The sequence below is a fragment of the Equus quagga genome, chromosome 1, assembly GCF_021613505.1.
Source record: "Equus quagga isolate Etosha38 chromosome 1, UCLA_HA_Equagga_1.0, whole genome shotgun sequence".
NCBI classification, from domain to species: domain Eukaryota; kingdom Metazoa; phylum Chordata; class Mammalia; order Perissodactyla; family Equidae; genus Equus; species Equus quagga.
In genome coordinates, this window is record NC_060267.1 from 146613165 (window position 1) to 146638255 (window position 25091).

General features: G+C 46.3%; 1 protein-coding gene across 1 annotated transcript in view; it reads right to left on the bottom strand.

Annotated features, from left to right (window-relative positions):
• The window catches only part of ITGA9 (integrin subunit alpha 9), a 330548-nt gene that overhangs the window by 247464 nt on the left and 57993 nt on the right, over window positions 1–25091 (bottom strand). Inside the window, exons 9-14 of the mRNA XM_046668517.1 lie at window positions 20892–21029; window positions 17634–17739; window positions 16281–16375; window positions 12024–12114; window positions 9624–9669; window positions 3223–3377 (exon numbers count right to left, since the gene is read on the bottom strand). Of these exons, the coding sequence (XP_046524473.1) occupies window positions 3223–3377; window positions 9624–9669; window positions 12024–12114; window positions 16281–16375; window positions 17634–17739; window positions 20892–21029 (631 nt within the window). The remainder of the gene's footprint in view (window positions 1–3222; window positions 3378–9623; window positions 9670–12023; window positions 12115–16280; window positions 16376–17633; window positions 17740–20891; window positions 21030–25091) is intronic.

The following is a 25091-nucleotide window of genomic DNA, read 5'->3' on the forward strand; positions in this document are numbered from 1 at the left end:
AAGCCGCAGCAGCCCCTCACGGCTCAGCTAATCAGCTGGTCCTGAATACTCTCACAGCCAAGTGGGAGCCGTGGTTTTCCACTGCTAATGCAAAAAAAGAAATGAAGAGGCAAATAGAGTCCCTTCTCTGTGTGTATGCTTGAACCCCACCAGGTCCCAAGGGAGAGAAGGAACCAGACACAAGACTGTAATATCAATTGCTTATGGCTCCCAAAAGTGTCCCCAGACAGTTCCTGTGACTGAAGACACCAGCAGATAGATACCACTTCTGACAGCTGATCAGGAGTAGCTAGCACACCCCTGGTATCTCTTTATTGCACTACCCAGGCTGCACTGCTCAAATGTAGCCATTCCACTGACAAACTCAGCCCTGGATATAAAGATATTGAGAGGTGCCTGGAAGGCCCGCCCAAGGCAGACACTCATTTGCCAGGCATTCTGTGGCCACCACCACCAGCATGGCTCTTCTGCAGCTGCCAGCAGCAGGAGTGAGGAAGGCTCATAGCTAGAGCCCTAGCCTTGGGCTCCCAATGCAGAGTCCTTGGTGATGATACTGAGCTGGCCAGCACTAACTGCTGAGGCTGGAGGATGTCTGTGCCCTGTAGATGCCCCTACCCTCCCTCCATCTGGAGACCAGGGAGCTGATCTTCCTGACTGTGCAGAGCCAAGGGGCTGCCTTCTATGCTGGACTCCAGAACACCCCACCCACTGCTGGACCCACACAGCTACTTGACAAGCTACCTTTCATCTCCACCTGATTTCCCATCACATTTCCATAGTGGCTGCCCATTTTTCCCTCCTCAAACTTTCCATATTCCACTGCCAACTCATTGTTTGGCAGATTTCTGAATTTCTCCTTCACTGCAAAGAGTGAGATATAACGCATTTCCCTGAATGCCAAGGGAAGAGATAGAAAAATGCCAGGGGTGGATAATTTTATGCATTGCCCTATTGACTTTAAAAGTGGAAAATCTCCCCTTAGACTGCAAAGGGATGTTTGACTTCATCAATGAACCTATGAGACAGATGGAGGATAAGGAAGCGACGAGAATGGGAAGGTGAACTCCTGCTGAAAGTTCACCACCCTCTTGTTGACATTAGCCAGGTTGCTCCACGCTGCCCAGGAGGTGCAGTACTGTATGTCAGTAAATAGCCTGTCTCTTCCATTATACCCCAACACTTCAGGGGCATAGCTAAGCCTAGTCCTCCATTATAATTCTGCCTACAAGTCAATGAAAGGAGCCCCAATGACTGGAGCCCCAGAAAGGGCCACTGGTCAGGAGCAGCGTGAGGTGATGCCCATGTCTCCTCCTTGCTCAGCTCATGAACCTTCAAATCAGAGTTTGCCCTACCACTTGTCTTATGCTCTGAAATCACCCTAGCTCAAAGCTGGCATCTTGGTTTCTTCTCTTCTGTTCCTGCTACACCAATTTACCTTCATTTCCACCACAACAATGATGTAGTTAAAGAGCCTGAAAGTTGTGTACACTGCTTCAGGATCAAAATAGTAGAAACTCTGTAATTCCCATTAGAAGCTCCATGAGGACACACCTGGTACATGCAGGCATGCAATCACTATTTGTCAAATGAAAACACACATGAACTATTAATTGCTTGCTTTTTTTTAGAGTTCTGGAATAGTTCTGCTTATTTTTATGCACACCAAGATTAATCTTCAATTCAATCATTCTTTTAAGATGTTTTTTAATGGAGTCCAACTACATCACAAGTCCCAGGACCATCAGGAAATTTTTTTCCTAGAGACTGTGGTGTCTTAAACAATTAGGGAGGTGGTGAGAAATAGTTTTTGGAAAGTAAAACTAAGTATCATGAGACAAGAATTCAACTCCTGGCTTTACCAATAGCTATATGATCTTGAGCAGGTATCCTGTTCTCACCAGGCTGTCCAAAAAAGTTTGTTACTCCTCCCTCGCTAACCAAGTCCCAGGCCCATGGTATGTTTACATGCAGTTTTGAAATTTCTAAGTTCTGTTTAAAAGACAAAAAACTCCATAGAGGTACAAGGTTTAATTGTTGAGCTTATTGAATCCCCCTGAAGACCAAGATAAAGTGTCAATGAGAGAGTTAGCCTAGAAGGATTAGCATATTGTTAAATAAGGCGGAGCATTCAGGGTGCAGCTGACGAATGAACGAGCAGGTGGAAGTGTGTTTCTGCACATCTGCATGTGTGCACGCACCCCCATGTGTGCTCCAGAGCAGCGTTTCTCAAACTTAAATGTGCACGCGATCCCGCAAGGATCTTGTAAAAATGCAGATTCGGATTCAGGGGTCCAGAGGGGAGCCCAAGAGTCTACATCCCTCACAAATTCACAAGGGATGCTGAGCCTGCTAGTCTGAGGACTACACTGCGAGCAGGGAGGGAAGACACTCAGGACACTAGAAATGTCTAGGAAAGTCAGTGAGTCGAGGTCCTTATCGGTGTTTTTTCCTTTTTACTGGAACTCTACTTTCTATTATTAAATTAGCCTTTTTCAAGTAAAAGCAAAGCACCTGTTAATCTGCATGACTGCTCTGGATTCATTTCCTTCAAGGGATCACATGCTGTAAATTCTAACCCACAGGGATCCTATCTTGCTCCAGGGTTTGAGCCAGTCTCTGGAGCTGGGCTAGCAAGTCAACATTCCCTAAACAGAAACAGCAGGATGGCCGCCTCTTTTCAATCATCCAAAGCTGACAAAGCAGCTCCGCATCTTTGGGAAACCTAAGCCTTTGTGAAACTCAGCATCCCAATCGCACTACCCATCCGTGGCCTCCGATCCACAGGAAAGGGTATAAGCCCCCTGACATCTGGCTGGTGCTACAAACTCAAAGAGCTTCCAAAGTCCCACCACTTCTTTTCTTCTATCTGCACAGAATGTTCCATAAGAGCCAGCCTCCAGTCACTACATTTCCACAAGTCCCACGGGCCTGTCCCACCCATGGCCCACTGAGGTTTCAGTCTGGTCCACATACATTTGAGGAAAGGATGTCTGGGGCCAAATATTATTTGTCCTAGAGCTGGAGGTTCCGCTAAATTGGGAAAACAAAGGTAAGCAGAAAAGAGAAGAGGAGGAACCTGAGAGAGAAAGGAGGCCTGGCCTGTGGGCCTGCTGCCTGCAAAACCAGCCGGGATGCACAGCGAGAGAGCACCTCAGAAGCGCCCTGCAAGCACGCTCCAGCTAAGCCCTCTAGCTCCTGAGCCCTGCCTCGGCAGCTCATTACCGATTTCTCCCGGAACGTGACTGCCGTGGAAGCTAAAGCAGGCGGTGACGTTCAGGCAGTTCACAGGCTGCTGTCCATCGTGACACTGAGGCGCCGTGATGTTGATGGAGGCTGGGAGGAAGATGGAGACGTCGACCGTAATGACAGGTCTTGCCCTGCGGGTCGAGAGAGGAAGGTGACTTAGGTGTGCTGAGGAGCAGCTCTCAGATCAAACAAGAACCAAACCAGCAGGACAAATCCTAGGCCTGCAGCCCAGCATTTCACTCAGGTGTGAAATAACCCGAGAGAAAAGGGCCAGCGTGCTCTGGTAAATACTTCTTTTCTGGTTTTAGAAGAGGCTTATTTCCTCATAAATTAATGGTTAGTTTCCCAATAATAAAGGCAAGTTAGTTGTTAATAAAACACATCTGGTTGAAGCCATAAATGAGCCACCAGATATTCGGTGATTATTTAAAATTTCACCAATTAAGTTATGATTTCCATTTTACTAGGAAGATATGAAAATATTTAAGAGGAGTCCCTATGGTAAATGGCACGACTAGAGAAATACATGAAGGATCAAGGATTTCCCTAAAGCACTTACTGCCATTCTAAGCATGAACTACAGAGGTCTAGTCCCATCCAGTGGGTCAAACCTCCCCCGCTTCATTTAGTCCCATCAATTCATTAAGTATTTTTCTAAAAGAACTTGATTAATGGAGTCCCAGCTGCTAACAGCAAAGCACTTTAGAGTTGAAGAAATCAACCTGCCTGGCCTCAGGACCAAGTGAAACCGAATAAATACCCACCATCCCATCACCACCATGGACCACCCCCCAGTGCTTGATGGATGGACGACATCACTGTTGTGCCTTCCATGGATCCCCCAGGGCAGCCGACAAAAGCTGAGAGTGAATCACACCATTCTGCTCTCATTTCAAACATCTGCTGGGGGGGGAGGTCACCTAAGCTGTGGGCTTAACCTTCTCCCCTCCAGGCCTCACAAACAGACCCTTTTACCTCTAAGGAGCCGCTGGGTGACATAATAAGATTAAGGGGCATTAGCGGCTTGAAAACAACGACCTCACTTGTGTACAATGATCCGGTAAAGAGCACTCAGGGTGACAAGATAGATGGGAACGATGACCAACACCGATTCTGAGAGAAGCAAGCATTAAGGAAAACCTCAGAGAAAAAAAGGAAGCAAGGAGACACACGGCACAGATGGGGATAGGGGATTTCACCACTGCCCCTCCTGCCATGACATATGGTTCAAGACAGGAACAGTTGTGACAAGGACAAGGGAAGTGTGGACAAATCCAGTTGTGGGGCTAACAGAAGTCAGACAACAACAGTGCCTGAAGGAAATCCAATATCCTGTTCTTCCAGTTTTCTTCTGGATTCATCCTTAGAAGATGTTATAACTAACTCAGTAAACTAATAGTCTACTCCTGGTCAATGTGATTGACAGATGCCAACGGACACTCTGTAAAGCCCCAATGGCCCTTCAACAGCCAGCTCATGGGTCCCTCTCCCAGGAAGCCTTCGGGGACCATGGTGGCTGGATGTCCTCCCTCTCTGGGTCCCGGCACTGTACTCACACCTCACCTCACTTACTAATAAAGGTCCTTATCTATTTGTAAACCAGCCCCACCAGGCTGCAGGCTCCCCCAAAGGCTGGATTCCTAGCACATTCATCCTGATCTTCCCAGGATAGTAGGTGTTCAAAAATCCTTATTAAATGGGTGCAAACTTTACTCTAGGCCAAGGGATTAAAAACCACAGGAGTGCCCAAAGTTTCACAAAACAGACAGACGTACCAGGGAGAGCTGGTCTCCACCGTATGAGAGCCCCACCCTATACGGCACATGTCCTGCCTGGTCACTGTTCCAAGGAAAAGGCCAGCCCCTCTCATTGTCCCAGGGCCACCTCGGCAGGAGAATGCCCAGTTCCTCCTCTCACCGCAAAGCTCTGCAGAAGAAGGTGAGGTGAGCAGGAAACAGAAGTAGCCAGTCCAGCAAAGTGACCCAGATGAAGGCTGTTAAAATGGAATCCTTTGAAATAACACACAAGGACGTTGACAAGCACGTGTTCCTTCAACATCTGTCAGATCAGTTCCAACAAACCCTTTTATTTCAACTCCAAGTATTGTTTGTGGACCAGGAAAAGCTCAGAAATCTGTCATAAGCCTCTATGATCACTTCCTTTGACCTTCAACAGCACAGCACCAGGCCCCTATCACCCGAACACAGGACCTGCCCTCCTGAGCTAATCCGAGAAGACAAACTTCCTGAAGGCAGAGCTGGGTCAGCCCAGGCTCCTGGGGGGCGGGAGACTGGGTTTCACGGTCCCTCCTGCCAGTGTGCCAGCCTCTGAGATAAAAGCAAAGGGGCACCCAAGGACAGTATCACAAATGCTTTCAGGACTTTATCTTAAAGAAGCTGGTGGCTGGCATACTTCTTTGATGGCTGACATTTCAAATCCTGATTTTTCACTTCCAGGTAAATAACAAAACCATGAGAACACTCTCTGATGTGGTGCTGCTCCAATCACCCTGGCCTTTTGTGGGGTCAGTGCTGCTTACAGGGCGGGGACAGGGGCACAGATAAACAGCCTGCACCCCTGGTGAAGATGCTAGGCCACTAAACCTTCCCTGGAGCCACCCACTCCATGGAACTCACTAAGGTCTACAGTTTGAAGCCACTCGCAGTACAGCTTTCCCTTAGTGGGAGCTCAAAGCATTCCTAACCCACACACCTCCAGACTCTCCCTTGTAGGATGTTTAAGAATGAGCACGGTGTGTTTGTATGTACCTGCACATGCAGGGTTTCCTGGCCCTCCTCCCTTTGCTGGTCCCACCCAAACCCTGAGGTAACTCAAAATCTACCTAACTTGCCTGTCAACCAGGTCATGACTGGGACCCCTACGTTGCTTAGTCAGCTGAAGTCTCCAGACCATCTTGTTCACAGCTGTTCAGCCACATCCAGCACCTTATCAACAGATGCCACACAGATGTCAAAACCACCTGGCCCCTCAGACACGCTTGGCAGCCCCTCCCTCCCCGCTCCTTCTCTGAGGGGTCCCAGCTCATCTTTGAAAGCTTCCCTGCTCCCTGTGTCCCTTACACTCCTGGAAGAGACCTGAGGTGGTCACCCTCAGGTTCACCCTCATCCACATCCCAAACGGTACCTTGTGCTGAGCCCCTTCCAATACTGGGGCCTGGATCAGAAGTCAAGGCCCCAGCCCCACCCACAGCCTGTACACCAGATCCCATCTCCCTCACCTCCCTCATCTCCCCTGCATTAGCCTCCCCTCCTTCCTCTTGTCTCTTCAACCTCTCCAGGCCCCAAGAGAGGAATGGGGTCAGGGTGAGGTTCATACGGATGAGGATGAAGCTGAAGGTGACCACTTCTGATCCTTTCAGGAGAGTAAGGGACTCATGGAGATCAGGGAAGCTTTCAAAGATGTTCTCAGCCTAAACACTGGCTGAGAAGCTCCCACCCTTAAAATATCTTCTTTGAACCACCTGCCAATTCCATCTGCTCCTTTGCAGCCAAGCTTCTGGAAAGGAGTTGAGATTCACTGTCTGTTTTCTTGTTTCTCCTCTCACCCACCCATAGCCATCTGGCTTCTGCCTCTCACTTCTCTAGACCTACTACAGCCAAGGGCACCGGTGAGAGCCCCCACCACCACCTCCAACAAGACTCAGGCCTCACTCTACTTGGCCTCCTTGCTGAGCTTGATGTGGGTCCCCCTGACCACCTCACCCTGCTTTATCATCCTCATGCCACTTACCACAATCCATAATTATCTCCTTTTTTAAAATTAATAAAACCCCTATGTCACTTGCTTTCCTCATTCATAAAATGGGGATAATAATAATATCTATGTCATGGCTTTGTTAAGAAGACTAAGAATTAATACATGTTCTATCAACAAGAGAACAGATAAACTATAGTGTATTCAGTCAATGGAATCCTACTCAGTAAGGAGGGAAAAACTGAACATACAACGACATGGATGAATCTCAAAAACATTAAGTGAAAGAAACCAGAAACAAGAGTCCATACTGTATAATTCCCTTTATGTGAAATTCTAGAACTGACCTATGGTGACAGAAATGAGAAGAGGTTGTCTATCAGGAGAGGGATGTGACTATAAAGAGGCAAGAGGAAACATTCTGGGGTGATGGAAATGCTCTTCATCTTGATGGGGGTGGTAGTTACACAGGTGTGTACACTGGTTAAAACTCATCAGATAGCACACTTCAATTGGCAGGTTCTGTTGTATGCCAATTATACTTCAATATAAAAAAAATACAACAAAAAAGAGTTAATGTACACATGTGCTTAAATAGTGCCTGTATATGGGGAGTCTTAGCAAACATGGGTTGTATGATTATTTATTTCTACTAGTTCTTCTCCACCTTATACCCGGGATCTGACACACAGTTGCATCTCAACAGGTCAATGTGTGTTGTGGTCTCGTCATCCCTGCACACTCCTCCCGCGGCTATCATGGCCCTCTGCTGACCACCTCCATCCAGCTCCATGCTCCCCAGCTCCTCTCCTGAAGCCTCTTCTCTCCACAAGCTCTCCCTGGCGTTCGCAAAGGACTTTACATTTGCCCCTGGTAGCTTTCACCTCATCAGATATAACCTTCCACCATGTAACTGCCTCAGTTCACATTACATCCATGTGGACAGACTCTTGGAGGAGGCTGTCCCTCACCACGAATGAGAGAACAAGAAAAGCCCCTTTGGGTTGGAGCTCACAGCTCAAAGTTTATAAAATACAAGAACAATGAAAAAGCAGAATCTACAGGATGTACCTTAAGCCAGATGCTCCTGGTTTTGAGAGGGCCTATTTTCCACTACGAGAAGCCGGGAACGTGTTTTACCCAAGAGGAATCCTGACAAGCCAGAGCAAGCTGCTCAGGATAGTGAAGAGAGTGGAAACGACCCCACAGAGGCACCCGGTGGAACGCCCGCTTCGCAAGTCTCCCTTCAATCATCTGCAGCCACCGAAGCTGCTTTAACTGAGAGGAAAACTGTCAACCCAGAGGAAGGGGTAAGAAAGAAAGCAGAAATCCAGCCCCGTGGAGAGCAATGAAAGGGACAAGGAAGGTTTCATCTTAGTGAAGTCACCACCTGGGGGACACAACTGCCACCTTCAAATGCTGAAGGGTGGCTAGGTGGAAGATATGGGACCAAGAAGCAGAATTTGGGGAGGCAAATTTAACCAATTTATGTAAGAGTTGTTAACATTTATTGAGCACTTAAACCAGGCACTGCTCTATGCATTTTACATGTGCTAACCCATCAGTTCTCAGAAGAACCCAGTGAGGTAAGACGTTCAACCCATCTTGTTGAAGGGATGAGAATCCTGAAAGAGAGGTTACCAGGCTTGCCCAGGAAACTCACCTTGTAAGAGCACAGTCAGGGTTGGAACCCAGGCCACCTGGCCCCAGAGTTTACACTCAACCACACGGCTATTCTGCCTCTTTAACAATTTAACATTTTGAGTTACCTGGGGGTTAAGTGGCTCCCTTAGAAGTTACTAGGCCCCCATCCATGGGGGCTCCTCATTCAAGAGAAGGCCGTGTGACCCTGCAGTGGGGACTCAAAGGAAGGCACTGCTGAATGAGAAGAATCCAGAGTGTGGAACGACATGGCCTCTGGGATCCCTTCCAGCTCTAAGATCCTACTAGCCTATTTTAGAAAGTTCTGCCATCAGGTTACTAACAAAAACTAAGAGTTGGCTCCCACTCCAAAGTGTAATTCTGCCTCTTCTGACTCATACAGACAGAAATACTTGGAGACAGTTCATGGATGGGATGACAGCCCACTGGCCTTTGTAGGAGAGATCTAGACTGCACAGGCCTCAGTGAGCACTGGGCCTAAGTTCACATCCCTCACCTCTGCTGCCACCAGGGAATGAAGAGCTGCCCAATGGGCAAAAGGCTCCCAGTCCCTTTGGGGCTGGGGACTGATGAGGTACACAGCAGGGGATGAAGGGTGTGGGGGAAAAGAGATGGGATAGGACAGTGCTTCCTAGTCCCTCGAGTGTCGTGACCCCCATCGGAAATGACAATAAGTGTAGAGCACGTTAATGGAAGGGATTGTTCATGGCAAAAGGCAGTCCACCCCAAACTCTGCCCAGATGCTCCGGGATGCTATTATCTCACACTTGTAAGCCATTCAAGGCCCACCAGCTGGAAACCCTAGGATAGAGGATAATAAGAACAAGAAGACAAAGGTAGCAGTCCCACTTGCTAAGCACCTCTGCCCGCCAGGAACAGGACAGAAGGAATTGCTGACTAACGGTGAATAACTCTCTGTGCCCCCTTCCCCACCGCACCACCACATTCCATTCCTCACCCATGAAGAACAAAATCCAAGAAGCAAGAGTGAAGCATCTCACCTTAGAAGAACCACACTGTCAGACATGAAGGCTCCAACAGTTACATCTGAAAACCAGAAATTTACAGAGTCAGAAATTTGTTGAAGCCTCTCCCACTCTCCTCTGGCAAGGTATTCCACAGCAACGGAGGCCCAGCCCCGAGGTCCAGGGCCTGACAACCATCCTCTGCACTATTTTGTAAGAGTTAGAGCCACACTCTCCCATATGGCAGCCAACCACCAGATACGGCTATTGAGACCTTGATACGTGGCTGATGTGCATTGAGATGTGCTGTGAGTATAAAATACAGACTAGATTTCAAAGACGTAGTACAAAAAGCTATCTCATTAATTTTTATATTTATTATATGTTGAAATGATAATATGTTGGATATATTGGACTAAATAAAATGTTAAAATTGATTTCTCCTGTTTCTTTTTATCTCTTTTATGTGGTTACTGGAATATTTTAAGTCACATATGTGGCTCACATATATTTCTTTTGGACACGAGTGAACCAGAGAAAAGGACACCTAGAATTAAATGACTCTTGGAAAAAGCTCTAGGTTCTGCAGAACATGTGACTCATCTCTGCTCCACCCCTAACTCTTTGTGACCTCAGAGTCTCTCCCAGAATCCTTGTCTGTACAATGGAGACAATCATCCTCAGTGTCTCCCTCAAAGGCTGATGATATTTCATAATACTTAAATCAGAAAATATTTATTAAATATAATATTAAATGTATTAAACATAATACTTATTAAATAAGTTAAATCAGATACCTAAGTCAGAAAATTCATGAAAATACCAGGTCAGCTGTAAGTCAAGGCACAAGTGTTAGCTAGTAATGTTTATTCCTAAATAACTTTAACTTAGGAAGTATTCACTTATTCAATAAGTGAATTTCCCTCTAATATAAACCCCTCAGCCCTGGGGTTCCATGACTCCTTCCCAGAACCAAGCATCTGAAACCAAGAGAGTCTGAATCCCTACGTCTACATGATGCTCTCATTAAGGAAAAGCAAATAGCCAATCTGTAAACTGTAGTGCTGTTAAAATTTCTGCACTTGGGTGTGCTTGTTAATTTTGTTATTTTTCCAATAATCTTTTTGAATTGACTGGATATTTGAAAATAAAAGAATTGATGAATTCGCCATTTCTTTTATGAAAAATGCAAGATAAGAAAATCAGATCCATTGTGAAGTGTGAACACACCTGCTCACCGTGCATTTATAGAGCAGGAGCCAGGAGGCCCATCCACCACAAGGTGGTCTCTGGCCAGTCCCCTAAGTCCTCCGAGGCTCAGTATCCTTGTCTGTAAAGTGCGGGGACACCTCCATCCCTACCTACCTACTGGGGTTACTGTAAAACATACATTGCATGTGGAAGCATTTTGCATACATTAAAGTGCTAAACCAATGTAAGGTATTATTTAGGGATGGCCACAAATTGCCCAGAACACAGAGAATTGCTTTCTCAAACTTAAAAACACCCATGAGGGCCTACAGGGACCAAACCTTCACAATGACCCTTTTCTATTCCCACTCCCCCTGGCTCTGTCAAGTTAGAGGGATGAACAAAACTCCTACCTGTACGAAACTACAAAATTTGGTGCCCTCATACAGGATTGCATTAGTTTTCCCAGATCCTCCTGAGGCATTTTAAGTGGGAAAAAAATATTTTCTTAAAAGCAAAATGACCCATAGTTTCAGGACATTTTTTTCTGAATTCCATGATGATCTTGGATTTTTTCAAATTATCTTTGTTTCCTCACCTCACCCTACTCCGTCCCTTTAAACACCAAAAGAACCACTATTCCACTGCCCAGTCAATTCTACCTAAACCGGATATCACTTGGGGTTTGAAATTGTACATTTATATTCAATTAGCCTCAACCACCACAAGGCATGAATTAACCCTGAAGACAAGCCAGCCAGCCTTGAATGCTGAGATCTGTTTTGTCCGTTAGGGGAAGGACACGGTTTTCTTTTTGCTCCAAATCTTTCTCTCAATAATTTTCTTGTGGGGTTGAGGGTGGGGAAGGTGCTGCTCAGCTCCTTCGAGAGGGCTCAAGAGCAAGAAGCCTCTGAATACGGTAGAATATCAAGGGAAACAGGAGGTTTCACCGTTCATCATTTTAATGTGGATGGTGCTTTTTCACATTAGAAAGACTTCCTGCCACAGAAGTCACTGTAAAAACCCGCCCTCCTGGTCCTTAAACCCTTCAGAGTAGGTCATTTTAAAACCCAAAGTAAACTTCAACACTTCCATCTTAAAATCAAACACCAGGCAAAACGCCCCATTCTATTGTGTGAAATTTCCTAAGCCTGAATAGATGCAACCACTGCTTACCAAACTGGAAATTATTCTACCTCATTTCTCTCTGTTTATCTCACATGCCTTTAGAGAAAAACAGCTTACCAGGATAGCCATTTCCATCCATATCAATGCCTCCTGATATGGACTGACCAAACATCCGTAGTACAGGACTTATCTTCCTCCCCGACAGTTTCTGAAACAGATAATAGGGAAATTGAGTCACCGGAAAGGAGCACACTCACAAATAAGAACCACAACTGTCGAAGCCCAGCTTCCCGAGGACACTTGGGCTTGAAGTTGTTGAAAGAAAAAAACATAGCCCTAATTTGATCAGTGGGCCTTTAGCAGGGCACCAAAGACCACACACTCCTTTATATTAGTTGCCTTAGCCAAATATCATCATGTAAAATTTTTTTCTAAGTTCAGTGCTAATGAAAAAACCAACCAAGACTAGCATGTTAATGTTTGGACATGCTGAATGAAGTTCAAAATGGATAAAGTTTAACTTCCATTTCTAATGGAGGTTCTGTTTTGTTTTTACACAGGTATAGCTGGCTGAAATTCTAAGAATATATTTACCTTATATCTCTCTACCCAAATATGCACTAAACATGTAACAGTCCTCTTCTAAGAGGCACACGCGAGTCCTTCCCCAGGTGGACAGGCCATTAGCACATCTAGCTGGAAAAGACGGCCGTGTGGAAACCGCCTCTCAATTGAGCCAATCAGAAGAGCTCCAGGCTCCTGAGTTTCACAGAGAGGATGACACAGTTTTACCTAGTAAATCTAGAACTCCACAGAACCTTCTATAAACTGTAGAAAATTTAAAAAAAAATCAGCTGAAGCTGCCCTCCCCCCTAAAATGCAGCCCTCAACCAACCATTCAGAATTCACAGCTCCACCACTACAGGGCATACCAGCATCTGTACTTACGTTTTATTCATCATTAAATTCAACGTATGTTAACACATGCCGCCTTGGTTCAAGACTATTTGTTGTACACCCAGTCTGCATCATACGTTGACGTTCACACGGCACAGTTCCTCACAAAGATATCGAACTTCCTGAATCAGAAAAGTCCCACCTTCTAACCTGTTCCTGCTTCCCTTTCCTTGGGGAGACTTACCCCACAATGCCCTCATTGTGGATGATAAAAGAAATGCTTTGTTTTCATGCCATGCAAAATCCACGTCAGAAACAGATATCCAGGAACTCACTATGGACGTTTTCCTTATCATTTTCCTTAGTGAGACATCCTGCAAAGTCAGGAGTGTGGGGAGGGGGGTTTCCATAGGATCTACAGATAGAGACGCCAGGGATGTTTCCCGCCCCCCAGCAGCCAATCACTGCAAACAACCCTCTGCTTGCCATCTTTCAGTTAAGCCATCCAGCAGGAAATGTGAAAGCATCAAAGTACAAAGCAGAACACTGTAGGAAACACTGAAGAAATGTCTCTTGCTAACAGGCAGAGCCCACATCCCACACAGCTCCATCTAAACAAATGTGTATGTGTGTCTGCACATTTCTTAAAAGCCACATCTTGAAGCTCAGCTCTGAAGTCCAACGTGAGCAGCAGCCTGCCCTGGGTTTGCATTTCTAAGGTATGGCGTGGCTGGGACAAGGGGGAAGAGCGAAGGGGTGGTCCATTTGGGGGTGGCAATGCAGGCTTAAGTTATCCCACAGACATCTGCAGGCCATTATGCCATAAAGCCAGGAAGATAAGTCTGCTCAGTGCTAATAACTCTAAATGAAAACCAGGAGCCTTGGAAAACCTCCGCTTGACCAGGTTTATATGCAGTGTCCTTATGGTGGGGGAAAGATCACAGGGACCGCCATGCCATGCCCAGCGGGCTCTCAAATTGAGAAAGGCACACAGGATCTTAAAGTCAACACTTTCCGTGGTGAACTCAAGAAAGCGGAATGAACTAAAGAGTAACACGGAGGAACTTCAGGCCCTGATCTCACAATTTACCCAGCAGAAATAATACCAATCTGGGCCAAAGAAAAGCGCCGGGCTTGCCCAGAGTTGTTTCTGACTTCCTCCTCTAGTTCACCCACACAATGCCCTCTCTGTCTGGGCCTGGGTCCCGAAGAATCTATCATTAAAGGATTTTTTTCCTTTTAAATCACTGACCTTATCATACACATATTAGCAGGCTGGAAATGTATAATCACGGTTGTTTCTTTCTTTTTTTTTTTTTTTTTTAAAAGAGCCCCAAACCACTTCTTTGTCAAAGCTAAGGAGCCAGCCTGCGTGCTGACAAAGGCAGGACAGTTCCAGCTGCTGATCCCCGCTTCCTACTAGACACTCTACTCAAACCACAAAATTTCTACTTCAGTGCTCTGCAGGGATTCCACCCAGCAACAGAACACAACACTAGAGGCCGGCCGCGGGAGGAGGGGCAGCCGGAGCCTCTCGCAGGTTGCCTCTCTGTGTGATTAGCTTCCAAGGTCCGGGACCAAGTTTCCAGGAGGATGCGTGGAGGGTGACCCCGATGGCTGCCTGAGGACAGGGCTCCCTGGATGACTTTCAGCTTGTCACACTGGCAACAGCATCCCTGATCCAGACTAGAACAGCCCTTGGGACACGGATGTGGCCCCCAAACTGTGCCAGAAGCCCTCTTCCCCCTGCCACATTGGCGATATCACCTAAGAGTTTATTCCCACCATTATTCATTTCTAATGAAAAGAAGATGGCCCTTGTAGATAAATGCCCCTTGGAGTATGTATGCCTCATGGTAAAAGAAGTTTCCATACTCCTAAGCTTTCCAATGGATCTTCCCTGAGGGTTCCTTTTTCCAAAGTGGAGCTAAGGGGGGTGGTTATAATAAAAGGTTTGGGGGTCAGACTGGCAATGCTTCAGTAGCCATATTGCCATTTATAAGCTGGTGACCTTGGGCAAGTTAAACAACCTCCCTGGGCCAGTCAGAAATAAAAGGTAGATAATTAAAGGTCCCCTTCTCACCTGGTTACTCTGAGGATTAAAGGGAAGAGGTCTGCAGAGCAGGCACTCAAAAAGCCACCCCTCCTCTCGCCAGCACCTCCCTCAGCATCTGTCTCCGGCAGGAGTCATGAAGCTGAGGAGGCCCCAGCACAGAGGGAGCCTGAAGCTCCACTGCCAACCAACCAACCAACCAACCTTCAACCTTCCCCTAGCTAACTTAGATCTGCTGCAATAACAACTATGAACGTATGAATTGACCTTGCGTGTCTGTACTGCCTCTTAAAATCAACTTGTAAAGACTGTTTTTCTTACCTAGAGACTTTCATACACGGACAGGTTTTGCTACAACTATTTCATTTTATACAACATTTTATAAGAACAGGACTCAGTTAAACTTGTTTCCTTAGCAATAATCAAGATACGAGGCAAGCTTCTTTGTGATGAGAAATATAAGCATGAGGAGGAAGTGATAAGCACATAAGTATTCAAAAAACTCGATATTTGCTGATTGGAAATTTCTCAATTTGTGCTCAGTCCCTTTCTGTCAGTGATCTACTGGAAGAAAGACACAGGCCTGTGCAACTCGACACACAGACATCCACAAATATCCTGACGATGCTTCTGTCCAGAGTGACTTCCTTTTTTCCCATGGGCCGGGCTTGACACCATCAGCAAGATTGAACACCAAGCTGATATGGCAAAAAACAGAACTCACCACTTCCGCATTTCCATGTCTGAAGCATAAGGCCAGAGCTCTGACCAGCATCTTGTTTCAACGCCAATGGAGACAGCAGCCCTGTGATAGCTTTTGGGCCCCTCCTCCGTAGCCCATTATCTCTCTAGATTATTTTTTACAACCTATTCCTTTGGCTAAGCACAGATGGTTGACAAAAGAGTAATCAAAAAAAGGAAAGCCCCTGTTTTCTGTTTTGGTTTTTTTTGAGGAAGATTGGCCCTGAGCTAACATCCGTGCCAATCTTCCTCTATTTTATGTGGGATGCCACCACTGTGTGGCTTGACAGGTGGTGCTAGGTCCATGCCAAGGATCTGAACCTGTGATCTCTGGGCTGCTGAAGCGGAGCATGTAAACTTAACCACTATGCCACCAGGCCGGCCCCAAAAGCCTCCTCTTCTTAAATCAATAGCTCTAACTCTGGGTAAGAATTTGGGTATTACCTTTTGCAGGCAGAACACACTCCTGAACATGAGCAAACTTGAGAGCCTATGAGTACATTTTTGTATTTAATAAGCAATACCAATTGTTTACGTCTTTCACTACAGAGTAAGAAAGCTGAAGGCAGGAACAGTGCTGTGTGTTCCTTGGTACTCCCACGGCATGGGATGGAGTACAGGTTCCCTGCATGTTTGTCAAATAAATGTATGAACAGTTACCATGTCACTCTCACACCAATTACCATTGAGTACTGAGGGATTATCCCACTGGCATCGCCATGATAGATATAGACCGCCCCGGAGAAGTCATCCTCCTTGGGTGCACCAATGGCCACATCTGAGGGGAGAAAAACAGCTATGGGTTAGAAAAGCCATATGGAGTAATAAAGGGTGGTTTTCCTAATCCCTCTCATCATGTCTGAGTCCCTCCATACCAGAAATTTCTTGGTTGTTGATAGTTCAAACATTAAACTAGGCACATAATCTCTTAGAAGAAAAAAAGAAAGTAGAAAGAAAATGATAGAAGTTGAGTTTAGTTCCAGAGAAGTTTCTAGCTCATCCTCATAGGAAAAGTCATTGAGCCATCCAATAAAAGAAATGCCAATATAAACTGCCCACTCTAGATTCTTTTGGTGAGAGAGGGAAATTCCGTAGACAATGGTTATTGCATAACTGAGAAAGTCAACTCTATTCCCGGATAAGAGAATTATATAAAATAGCATTCATCTCACCAAAGAGTAATCAACATCACTCTCACAAACTGACAACTCCTGGAAACAAAGCCTAGATCCTCCTTACTTTTTTCTTTTGCTTCCAATGAAAGTTGTATGTCTGCAGAAGTGAGGTCAAGGGTGAGGGGCATGCACCCACATGACCTCAAGTGGGTCCCCTCTCTTCAAACGAAGACCTCTCTGGCCACTGGTATGAGGCTATCAAAGGAGCCTGGATGCCTGGCCTGAGGCAAGAGCTACCCCTCGGCCCATCTTCCAACTCAGCTATCTCCCCTAGTGACACGGCTCCCCCAGGTCCTGATGTCTGAATACTATATATACCGTGAGGGCAGGCGGTATTTAACAGACCAGAGGGAGAAGCGAAGAGACTATAAAGGATACTGCTATCCAAAGAGAACTAGACATCAGGTATACACACCCCCACCCCTCCCAACACTTACATATTCACAACTCCGTGTAGTGTGCTGTCTCTATCAGGGAAGAGAATGTCTATTTCTCTCCTTACTCATTTCACTAATAACACAGTAGAGCATCATGGAGCATCAGAGGCTCAGAAACAAGAAGGGTTTGGGGAAGGAGGAAGCAGGTTCAAACTTCTCTGCCATAGAAGCCCCAGTGGACCAACCCCAAGATTCACTTGCATAGCAAACACGTAGCAAAGAACGCTGAGCAGACGAGAACAAATTATGCAGAAGCAAAACTCCAGCGGGCTCAGAGCTCTGCCCTGTGTCTACATGGAGGACATTGTTTCTAAAAGGCGTCCTCTCTCCCCAGGGTGCGTTGATGGGCCTTCCAAGCAGGCAGGTGGATCTAGGAGCACGTCACACAAGGGCTGAGTGAGATGGCAGACGCGAGCTCACTGACCTGGGAAGCCATCATCATCAAGATCGTCCAGGCTGGCGATGCTTTCCCCAAAGTGTGCGTTGTAGGCGCCATCCCCAGTCAGGGCCAGCTGCTCCTCGAGGGCTCCCTGGGAAACAGGATGGAGGAAAAACGGAAAACAAAACAAAAACAAACAGAACGAACAAAAAAAAAAAAAACAATAAAAAACCAGAGCTGAGACTGCTGCCCCCCCTGGAGCACACCCATGGACAGGAAACACCTGGGCAGAATCACAGGCTCCCCAACTTCTCTCTCCTGGTGGCAAAAGGAGTCCCTTTCACCTGAGCAGCAGGAGGGTCTCCAACAGCCTGAGACACGTCTGAGAGGGAAGGAGATGGTCATGTTGGCCAATACTAAACCTCTCTTTTGTCTTAACACTCTAGAAACCAAGCAACCACCCTATCTGTCCCCACGGTAGCCTCTCAGCTTTCCTTATAGCAGAACACTTTTTCCCCAAATTGCTTTTAAAGGGAATGTATATTTCTATTTTTCCTCTCCTGTGCCTTTGAGTACAAGTCTAAAAAGCTGTTTTGCAAGTTGCACATATTAGTAATCTTGACAGAGGGAGTCCTAGCTCAGAAAATCCAACACTCAGTTGTTCTTGGCCAGGGAGTGGGGGTGGTGTATACACAACCATGTCCACTATCGTGTGTGGGTTGGATTTCCTGAGCAAACACCAACCAACAGAGGGAGGGGTCAATGGTGATGGTGGCAGTGAAAGCCATCTTGAGGATACCCACTCTACCCCCAAATCATTGACACGTGAATGTCAGAGTGTTAAAACACCGTCTGATGTTTTGCGGCATAAGAGTGTCTAAATCTGTGCCAGTGCAGAGGCGCTATGCACCCACCGTACAGCCACAGACATCCCAGGGAGTGTCTGGCTTTTGTTACGACTGAATCTTCTTTTTCATTATAAACACAAAAAACTTGCAACTTGGGAACAATAAAGATGTGATGGTTTCTTAAGTCAATGAACACCCCCGTCCTACAACACAAATAAGTGTCGATTTCTTCCTATTAGTGTGGTGGGGAGGAGGAAGCACGGATTCTTTGTGTGTACCAGGCACTGTAATAGCCATCTCCTCACTTAAATCTCACAAGGACTCCGTAAGGAAGACCTTATGACTCTCCCCACTTCACTGATGAGGAAACTGAGCCACCAATTTCAAGCTATTTGTCCCCATCACCAAGGCCAGTAAGTGGCAACACCAAGATTCAAACACACGTCCATCTAGCTCTTAAGTCATCATTTTTCCTACTCCTCCACTCTGCCTTGCAATCATTAATCAAAGAGGATGAGGTTCACCAGAAATAACAATACCCTGGTACTTGGGGTAACCACATGGCATTAGGAAACGGCGGTGGGGGTAGGGAGTTTGTGGGTGCAATGTGCCCCGAGAAGGTCTGGAGGGCCTGCTCCAAGATTCCACACCCTGATTTAGACACAGCGAGGGGCTCTTGGCTGGTCACCTTATTGCCTGATTAACACCCATGCAAATGTGTCAGTCTCCTGCAAACAGAGTGGCCAGCAGCCACTGAATGCCAGCTGTTCTAATCTCCCTAAGGATCACCTCATTTCTCCCCTCACCCACCCGGTCCCCCTTCTTAGAATGTCAGTAGGCTTGAAGATGCCAAGAGTCACTGCAACAGGTACCAGGAAGTACCCTCCCTCCCAGGTTTCAGATCCACCTTCCCAAAACTTGCAAACACCCAAGAAAGCCCAAGGCTCTAATGCTCCCCTGGCTCCTCTTCAAATGACTGCCCTCTCTTTCTGGCATCTGCCCACCTAGTCATAGTCAATCACCACCGCCTCCTCCCAAATGGGATAACTAGCATCTGGGTCACCGCTCAAAAGTACACTTTTAGTGATTTTTTTTTTATTATGAAAGTTTTACATTCTCGTTATTTGGATAAAGATAAAACTAAAAATCTACCCAAGCACCATCACCCAGAGAGATCTGTTATTAATATTCTCTATGTATTTTGTATATTTTTAAAGGTGGTTTGCATTTGCAGTTTTTATTCTGCTTTGTCACTGACTCTCACAGGCACGTTGTCGTGTTAGCTAAAAGGCTGTTGGTAACAGAATTTCTTCATTTAATGATTTCCCTCTTGTTGAATACTCTTACTTCTAGATCCTGAAAAGATTCTGCCTTCTCATCGGTCTCCTGCCTCCACTGATGCACTGCTCTCCTCCAGACCCTGCCACCCTCCACTCTGCTGCAGAGGGCCAGAGGCATCCTTCTGACCCAGTCACCTCCTTTCCATGGTTCTGCAGAATAAGGGACATTATGATTATGGCCCCTTTCCACTGCATTGGCCCCCACTCAATCCCCTAGTCTCACTACCCTGAATTAAGCGGTCCTACTGCCTCACACCTCAACCCAATTGCCCAGTGCCCAGCCTACCCCTGCCTGTCTGCCTAACTCTTACTCCTTCTTCAAGATTCTTCCCAGGGGCCGGCCCAGTGGCACAGCAGTTAAGTGCGCACGTTCCGCTTCTCAGTAGCTCAGGGTTCACTGGTTCGGATCCCGGGTGCGGACATGGCACTGCTTGGCAAGCCATGGTATGGCAGGCGTCCCACATATAAAGTAGAGGAAGATGGGCATGGATGTTAGCTCAGGGCCAGTCTTCCTCAGCAAAAAGAGGAGGATTGGCAGTAGTTAGCTCAGGGCTAATCTTCCTCAAAAAAAATAAATAAATAAAGATTCTTCCCAGCCATTGTGTCCTCTGAGAAGGCTTCTTTGCTTCCTGACGCAGACGCGTGTATACTCCCAGGGAGGCAACATGCCCTAGATACAAAGCATGCCAGCTCTGGAGCCAGCTCGCCTAGGTTCAAATCCCAGCCCCACCACTTCTTAGCTGTGTGATTTGGGGCAGGTTACTTAACCTCTCTGGGTGTCAGTTTTTTCACTCAAAAAATGGAGACCTCCTGATACCATGTGCACATTACATTGAAATCACTCACAGAAAGCAAGAGGAACAATTCCTGGTACATAGTAAGCACTCAAACCATAGTCACTAAGACTTCTTGACCCTTATATGTTTGCAGTCATAACACTGTATCTAACTTTCCATTAAAGGAACATCGAGTTTTCTGAAGGCAGGACGCACACCTTCTCACCTCCTCTGGGTAATGAGGCCCGGTGCAAGGCCCAGAGGGGTGCTCAGTCACTCTCACCGGGCAAATGCCCCTCTCCCGGACCCCATCCACATGCTGCCCAGCAATGTACTCACATTTCCTCTGTTGATGTAGACGGTGACCTGCCCTTCGTCCCTGATCTCAGAAAACATGGGGGCCCCCACCAGCAGGTCAGAGAGGCCGTCCGCATTCAGGTCAACTGCGCATAAGGAGGAGCCGAAGTAAGAGCCCATCTGCAACCAAGTCGAGTTGCAACAAAGCATTCAGTGTCTGCCGCACACAGGAGGCCCTCACTCTCCTCCAGCCCACTGCTTCAGAAACACCTGCCCCCCAGCCCCTCAGAGGCTGTGACAGCTGCACTGCCCGGGAAGCCAGAATGCCCAGGCCAGCAGTGAAAAACCTGACTTCCCTGGGCCTGCTGGCTGTGACGTGGAGCCCCCAGTCAACACGAGACCAAAGCTAATGAGCCCTCTTCCCTGGAGCCCTACCAAGGGGAAAACAAAGGGACCAATGCCCGGAGAATGAGCGACTGTTTTTAAAAATGCAAGCTGAGGTTGCAAATATAGGTTACAACCATAATAAAAGTGACTTGTATATCAGACATTTGACAAAGTCAAGCAAGTAGGAATAAGAAACTGCAGAACACAAGGCAGGCATGCAAATAAATGTTCTGTGGGGAAATAGACTGCCCTCTCTGAGTCTTGTGCATAACTAAAGATTGGTTAGGAAGGCATGAGCTGAAGTGACAGAAAAAGGTACAACTCATAAGCCACCTTGATGGATGAGGGGACACAGCCAGGTTATACTGGCTTTTCTCTAATCATAGCTTAACCCAGTATCTATTATTTAAATCAAGGGCCTTAAACCCAAATGCCAAAGGGATCCAGGCGGGTGATATAACAGGTATAAGAAAAAACAAATAACAGTGCAAGGAGGCTTAAAGGTGACAAGAGACGCTTGGCTTCTGTTCCTTCTGAGAAAAAATGGGCAGTGGTGGAGACTATGGCAAACTGGAGTCCATAGACCCAGCTCAAAGAGCAGCTCTGACCCAGCTACAGTCAACTGCTACCAGGACGAAGGCTGACCCAGAGAAGGCTGACCTTCCCGTTTTTCAAGAAAAGCCAGGGCTGGCCCAGCGGCATAGTGGTCAAGTTCACGTGCTCTGCTTTGGCAGCGTGGGGTTTGCTGGTTTGGATCCTGGGCATGGACCCACATATCACTCATCAAACCATGCGGTGGTGGCATCCCGCACAGAAGAACTAGAAGGATTTACAACTAGGATATACAACTATGTACTGGTGCTTTGGGGAGAAAAAGAAAAAAAGAAAAACCAAAAATCTAAAATTTTATTTGAAGTGCCTATTTTTAAAATGCTGGCAACTAATTCATATTAAAAAATAATAAACAAAGATACCATGCTGGCCAAACAAAAATTTTTGTTGGCTGGATCCTCTCCAAAGGCTGCCAGTTTGTAACCTCTTTGTGTGTGTGTGTGCGCACGCTTTAAAAGCTATCCTTTCGAATAAAAGGACTCCAGTTTTATTGACATGAACAAGCACTTTCTTTTGCTGTTAGACTTTGTTGGCAGCTAACTCGGGGAGTTTGAGAGAGGTGAAGGGTGCTACAGCCTAGATCCTGCAAATAACCTTGGGACAGGAGGACTCCAAGTCCTTCCCTGTCACATGCCAAGGCCATGTCCACCCAACCCACACCATTCCCCACAACCACCCATTCCCAAGAGAGAAGGGTACGGGGAAGATTTAGAATCTTGGGGAACGGGGGGCACAGAACCAAGTCGCCAGTCATTGATTCAGCGGCCCTGTCCATCTTACTATCTGGACTTTAGTCAAAGAAACCAGTGAGACCCAGGCAAGGCCCCAAAGACGAAGCTGTGGCTGTTCTCTCTGGCTGAGCCCCAGGGGAACAATTTGTTTCGTTCCAATGGGCTATTTAACTTGGCATCTTCATTGGTGTTCAACCAGAAATCCTTTACATGAAGTTGCCTATCTAAGTTTTGGCATACAAACGCTTCTCGTACCCCATTAACTCAACACAACTTTGATATGGCAATGACATGCTTTGGGGTGAGTGTTCCTTGATCAGAGCTCTCCCACCAGCCTGGAAATGTGGGGACCTGTGTCTATATTAACATCTGAATTGCACACATATTGGTGATTTCTCATAAGTACTACATGATGGAGATCAACCCATTGAGACCGGAACTGTTTGGGGTTTTTTTTCCTAATGGTGAGGTCAGGAGACAAGACTATCTGACTAAATTCTGGCCAAACAAAAGCAGAAGTGGATCAGTGGTTTACTGAGTCAGAACCCTCCTCTCTGTGTGTGGCTAGACACAGGGGTAAAGCTAAAGACATCCTTTGAAAGCCTGGGGTCATTTCCTTTCCCTATGAAATAATGGAGAAGTCAGAGAGACAAGAATTTCTCATTTCTTCTGGCAAAAAGAAGAATAAGATGTATAAAGAGAGTAATAGTCTGTTTCAAAATTAGAAAGAAGATGACGGGTGTAAAGCTAGAAGACAATGAAACAAGAGGGCAAGAGTGAGTGGCAGAAGGAAGGAGTAACTCTGGAAGAGGGCAAGGTAAGGCCAGGAAGAGTCTTAAAGAAAATAAAAAGCAGCCCAGCTCCGGAGCTGGGAGGTGGAACACCTGGGTCTTTAGTCCCCTCCTCAGGCAGCCACGACAGGTCATAATGACATTCAAGCAGACATGCCAGTGTCTGTCCTGGAGCTCCACGTCATCAAGTCCAGGAAGTTTGGACAATAGGTTCTCAAATGTTCACCTTGCACATGACCTACTCTCAAATCTACTCCCCAAAATCTGACCACGACCATCACAGATGAGTGTAAGTTATCATCCAAACCAGGGGGTTTCTGCGAAGGAGAGAGGGCACAATTAGATTGTTAATCATGCCAGGACAAGAGGCATTAACTGGGTCTGTCCTGGGCATAGGAAGCAGGGAGTGGAGGACAGAAGAAGCAGGTGGGGAGGCACAGCTACTGTTAAACATGAAAATACTCTGAAAACAGGGTGATAGGCGTGTTTAAGCTCCACAAATCACCTGAAAGAGTCCTTTAAAAATAACAGTTATGTGAAGTGATGGATGTGTTAACTAACCTTAACATGGTAATCATTTTACAAAATACATGTGTATCAAATTATCATGTTGCACACGTTAAACTTACACGAGGTTAGATGTCAATTATATCCCAATAAATCTGGGGGGGGGGGGGAAGAATCCTTTAATTTTATGCTTTCAGAGCCCAAGGACATTGGAAGGGGAGCATTGGGGGTTTGGGTTTTCCACACTCACCCATTTACTGTCTTTTGGAGAAAGATCTAAAATGTTAGGCTTAGCAGCGTTCACACCCTACTTGCTCTTTGGGACTCCTTTTATCACAAATGGCACGAGTTATTTCTTTTCTAACTTTAGGGGTGCTTGGAAAACCTTTTTTGCAGAATTGCTCACAGTCATTTTCCAGTGTTGCTGCTCTGCGGTTTTGGAAATGTTAAAATAACATAGGCCAGCACAGTTCTCAGGGCAAAAGCAGAGCTGCTCTCAGAGAAAACTTTACAAAACCGAGTTTGGCAAAGCTGTTTTTTATTGAAAAGATTATGACAACTATATACTAAGTATACATATTAAGGTTGTTAAAATTGGAATAAGTTCTACTTGTGAGTGGGATTTTTGGAACTTAGAAGAGGATTCACCAGCAGAAGAATATGTCATGAGGCCAGGCTGATGTACAGCAGGTCTAACTCACCGCAGGACCTGAACTGGGGCACCTGGCCCACCCAGAAAGGAAACAATCACTTTCTCTCCCTTTTATTGGAGTTGTAGGAGGTAAAATCACCTTCTGACATTCTATCTCCTAGAACCTCCCTCCCAAGTCCCAGGCATCCTGTACTTCTTTGCAGAGCTCACTAAGGCCTCCAGCAAGACCAGCCTCCAAACTACCCGCTTACCTCCCAGCCCAAACTTGTGTCCCCTTAGAGCAGCCTATTTTGCTAAACAATCCTGCTGATCTAAGTCACACTAAGGTGTGCATGACTGATAAGCCCGTGAAAGACGTTGCTTATTAATCAAAGGCATCTCTACTTGGCTTAATTTCAGACTATGGTGCAGTATAATGGAAACTTGCAGGAATTAGGATTAGCAACAGGGTGAGGACAAGATGACACAGGCAGATAAACCCTGCCCAGGACTAATTTCAGGGCAGCCTTCCCAAGCTATTTCTATTCCAAGGTTCTAAAAGGAACTGGGTGATTTTTGTTTG